The 4,544-nt window shown below is 40.8% G+C and overlaps 1 protein-coding gene across 1 annotated transcript; it reads right to left on the bottom strand.

Annotated features, from left to right (window-relative positions):
* LOC121778080 lies at positions 1 to 3,361 on the bottom strand. The gene is made up of 5 exons (XM_042175361.1): positions 2,420 to 3,361; positions 1,569 to 1,621; positions 1,196 to 1,359; positions 928 to 1,079; positions 1 to 628 (listed from the first exon to the last, which is right to left on the bottom strand). Exons 1-5 carry the CDS (start codon positions 3,168 to 3,170, stop codon positions 204 to 206), a joined length of 1,545 nt encoding a protein of 514 aa, XP_042031295.1. The 5' UTR covers positions 3,171 to 3,361; the 3' UTR covers positions 1 to 203.
* Positions 3,362 to 4,544: the final 1,183 nt, after the last annotated feature.

Raw genomic sequence — 4,544 nt, forward strand, 5'->3', positions numbered from 1 at the left:
TGCAGGGGGAAATTAAGCATGTTTCATATGGCATAGCAGCATCATGACAAGTTTCATGGTTTTTTTATACATATAAAGTCATATTAGTATGGTCCTTGTCATTGCAATGACAGTTTTCACATCACCTGTTGAAAAAGAGGCCGTAGGAGGCCGACACCTGGATTGCAATGAACAAGGCAGAATTCACCATCCTGCACGGGAACTCACCCAACGAGCTCCATGTCATCGTCGAAGGCAATGTTCTGAACCAAGGGGCCACCGCTATCTGGTCCACATCTGGATAAAGATAAGAGCTTGTCCCCAAGATGGTCGAGCTTGACCTGCTTCACCTGTGGTTCATGTAAACTACTCAGAGCCTCTTTACGTTTTCTGCCAGTACCATTTTCCATGCTTGTCAAGCAGAAACCCCCTAGAGCACTGGTGTTAGGCTGATCACCCATTTCTCTGTCCTCACTTTCATCACTCGCGTTGAGATCAATGATATTCATATGGCAATAACCTGTGCGGAGGGTAAGTTCAGGTGTCTCACTCTCCACTTTCGATATGCATGCTGCTGCTTTTGCATGGAGCAGTGACATGCTTTGATCGAATACATTAATCCCCTGATCATTAAGGACCAATAGCCACTCTGCACATAGTAACTCTCAGTTACACATTAATCCCCTGATCATTATGGTGCTAGCTTCAATTTCAGTTACACATCAAATACCAAAGTTGAAAATATAGCTAGAGTGGCCTAGAACTAAGATGGTTATGCTGGCAGCTTCAATTCTTTTCAATTTAACCACCAAAGAGATTCCCACCATTAATTATTCAAAGTGAGACTGATATGTTCATTTTGTATTAACTAGTGAGCTCCAAATGTTAAAATTACCAAGGATAAATCTCGGAAAGATTACAACGAGAATAAGAGTTGAGACAACTCACGGATTAAAGCTCTGGGATTGGTGATGTCAGGTATGGTATTTAGGTCCACAATTCCAGCTTGATTACAGACCCATTTAATTAACTCAGCCACCAAATGACATTCTTTGAAAGCATTAAGGTAAGAAATGGCCCAAGATTTTTCCGTTGCAGCGCTGTCCTCAGCAAAATTCCCATATTCATTTGCAGATATCGTTTATCAGCAATGATATACTAAAACTGTATGTGGTTATACTATGAATAAGTATTTGACAAAAGTACTAGTCGGTACCTAGCAAACTGAATGGCTTGGTCAGTAGCCAACACCCATGCCAGAGCCAGCTTTTTCAATTGACTGGCAGATGACTGGATCCATCTCCCAGAATAAAATGAATAGTCAACCAAAATAACAGCATCATACATTACTTTATGTAGAAGAACTGCATCTCCATAGCTCTGCAGCAATTAAGAATAAGTTTCACCAAGTAGAGGATTTTATGTTAGTTCTTTACTGCTTAGCTACTTATGCAGTAACAAAATCAAAGACAAATAGTATATCCTTGTACGAACTCATCTGTTGAAAAGTAAAAGAAATATTGCTCTTGAATGATTTTACATGTACAGTCGATACCAGCTCTAATAGTTGAAATAATACATAGAAGTACCATTGAGGCTGCAATAGGCAAGCTGGGTCCTGACAGCATTTTGAGCAGCATATCTGGTGAGGAGCAATGCACCGTCAGGTAGCAAATTAGGGTTAAATTGCACAAGCATGTGAAATGAGGACTGATGTTACAGATATATTGACAGAAATATCTGAATATGTAACTCAAGTACTCAACATTTTGCAAGTATGCTTAAAAACCTGTATCTTCAAATTAATCAAGAAAATTGGCAGTGTTTGGGTTGCCTGTTGATGTGGAACTGGAAGGGTAACAGAACTGGAGGCTACCACACTGAAGCACTCATCTTTTGTTTTGACCAGAAGCATAAAGTAATGTACAAACTTCAAAGAATATGCTAGTAAATGAATCATGTATATATATGAGTTGAATATTAATCTTAAAGCACCTATAAGATTGGGGATCCAAATTAAGCTATCCCTTTTATGATTTGAGTTTATTCTCTACAACTCATTTATAACAAAAACTGGAAATACTTCTAAGCATTTCTTAGGACTACATCACCCAGTTAAGAAACTCAATTTTTCCAGGATGCTTTAAATCATGATCGCAGTACCTAACCATAATATGAAAGACAAGCTCACAGTTTCTTCACATTTTCCACATTCCTTACCATGTTGCTTACTCCTATTCTTGTTTGGGTCAAAACTCTAGGGCTTACTTATTCGAGACCCCATCAGAATGCCAAAGTAGAATGAAATATACTATATATACTACAAGAAGCGTGACATCCATGTTACAATCTAACGCTAAAGCTTGAGAAGTTTATCTGTTGCTCGTATAGTGGCTTACGTTAGAGAGCGAAAGTAGATCATGTTAAGAAGAATTATCACCTAAAAAGTAGATGTTCCGGAACCCCTTAATGGTTTGAACCGCCTGGTCTCGTGCATCTTTCAGGGCATCCTCTGTATACATCCCAGAACTAAAACTCACGTACAGCCTGAGAAAGAACACTTCCAACTGAACAATCCCCACTAGCTCCCTTATCCCACAACCAGCATTCATCGTCGTCCAAGTTCCATCACTCAAAAGAGGGAAGAACATCCTCAAAGTTTCAACAAAGCTGCAACTCCCCCCACCTCGGTCAGTAGTCCAAACCCGGATCAAATCCTCAAAACACACCACAGCAGTATCACACTCAACATCCTCGTTTCCGTAATCATAAACCCCAGCAGATACCATCATGTAACAAACCATATTCTCTACCAATTTCCCAACCTCAATCCGCTCATGCAGCTCAGTCATCCTAGAATCACACACGATACTGTACAGGTCATACACAACAGGGGCCAGCAGTGCGATCTTCTTCGACGCGCTACTCAAATTAGAGCACTGAGTGAATAAATTCAACAAATCCTTAGCTATCAGCACCCTAGAGGCAGGGCTGTTTCGCTTCGCTGTGTGAAATGTGACCGCAGCGTAGAACCAAGTGATTTCAAGCGGCGGATCGAGCATTGTCTGGATCAAACGGAAGAAAATCGACTCGAAAGATGAGTAATCCGAGCTGCCGTTGTGGTATGAAGTTAAAAAGTGCTTGATCGATTCTCTCAACATGAACTCCTGATTTTGTTTCAGAGAGTTCATAATGGCGGAAATTTGCTGACAATGTACGCATTAAACGTAAAATTCCGGGAATTGCAAAGAGAATTTCAGAGTAGGAACTGGAAATTGGGGGTTTTAGGCATGAGAGAGTGCTAAAACCCTAGAAAAAAAGGAGGGAGGGAAGTTTGGGTTTCAATTTTTGAATATGATGGTTTGAGACTTTGAGCAGTGTATAATTTTGGAGTTTTCCTTTCAGTTTCATAAATGATTTGAAGAAATATACTGTTAGCTGCAATTTCTCTTTTTTCATTAATTTTTTAACAAAGCTTATTATTTCAACGGTCGAAAATTGAAGACATGTACGTTAGCTTCAATTTCTTTTCTTCTGAGCATCTCCAATGATTCTGGACATGCAATAGCCCTCCCATAGCCTTCCACTGCCACATTATCTGCACTAAAATCCTCCAGCCACATCATCTGGACATGCAATAGCCCTCTCATAACTTATCCACATCACTAATAACAATTATATAATTTAATTTACAGACGTAGCAACATACGGAATTTAATTTACGAGACAAATACGGAAAAATTGAATAATACTATTAAAATTTAAAAAAATACAATAATATAAAAAAAGTACATTAATTTTTAAAAAAGTACAAAAATTTAAAAGTACATTTAAAAAAATTACATAATTTAAAATAAAACTAATGTCTTACAATCCTCCGCGCCCACAACTCTTCAATTAAATCCTTTTGGAGTCGAATATGAGCATCCGTTTGACGCATGTCGGCATGTGCTTGGAGGAGGGCTTCTTCATCGTGAGGTACCCCACCTCGTACGTTGGCGGCGGCGACGCCGTGGCTTGGACCTGCTTCATTATCGTCGTTGGCCCAATTAGTCAGTGTACACCTTCATCTTCGACAATCATGTTGTGCATGATAATACAAGCGTACATTATATCAGCAATGCAGTCGACATGCCACAAACGCGTTGGTCCCTTAACTGCAGCCCATCGAGCCTGAAGCACACCAAATGTGCGCTCCACGTCCTTTCGCGCCGACTCCTGCCGTGTCGCAAAGTAGGCCTTCTTCGCATCTGATGCGCAGCGGATCGTTTTCACAAAGACTGGCCACCTAGGGTATATCCCATCCGCCAAGTAGTAGCCCATATCATGCTGGTTGCCGTTGGCGACAAAACTGATACGCACTGGCACTGCTCGTTGAAAAGGGGCGACGAGTTGAGGACGTTTAGGTCGTTGTTCGAACCGGCTATCCCAAAGTACGCATGCCAAATCCACAGCCGGTAATCAGCTACGGCCTCGAGGATCATCGTGGGATTCTTTCCCTTGTAGCCGGTAGTGTAGAACCCCTTCCAGGCAGCGGGACAGTTCTTCCACTCCCAATGCATACA

Source organism: Salvia splendens, chromosome 19 (genome assembly GCF_004379255.2).
Source record: "Salvia splendens isolate huo1 chromosome 19, SspV2, whole genome shotgun sequence".
NCBI classification, from domain to species: domain Eukaryota; kingdom Viridiplantae; phylum Streptophyta; class Magnoliopsida; order Lamiales; family Lamiaceae; genus Salvia; species Salvia splendens.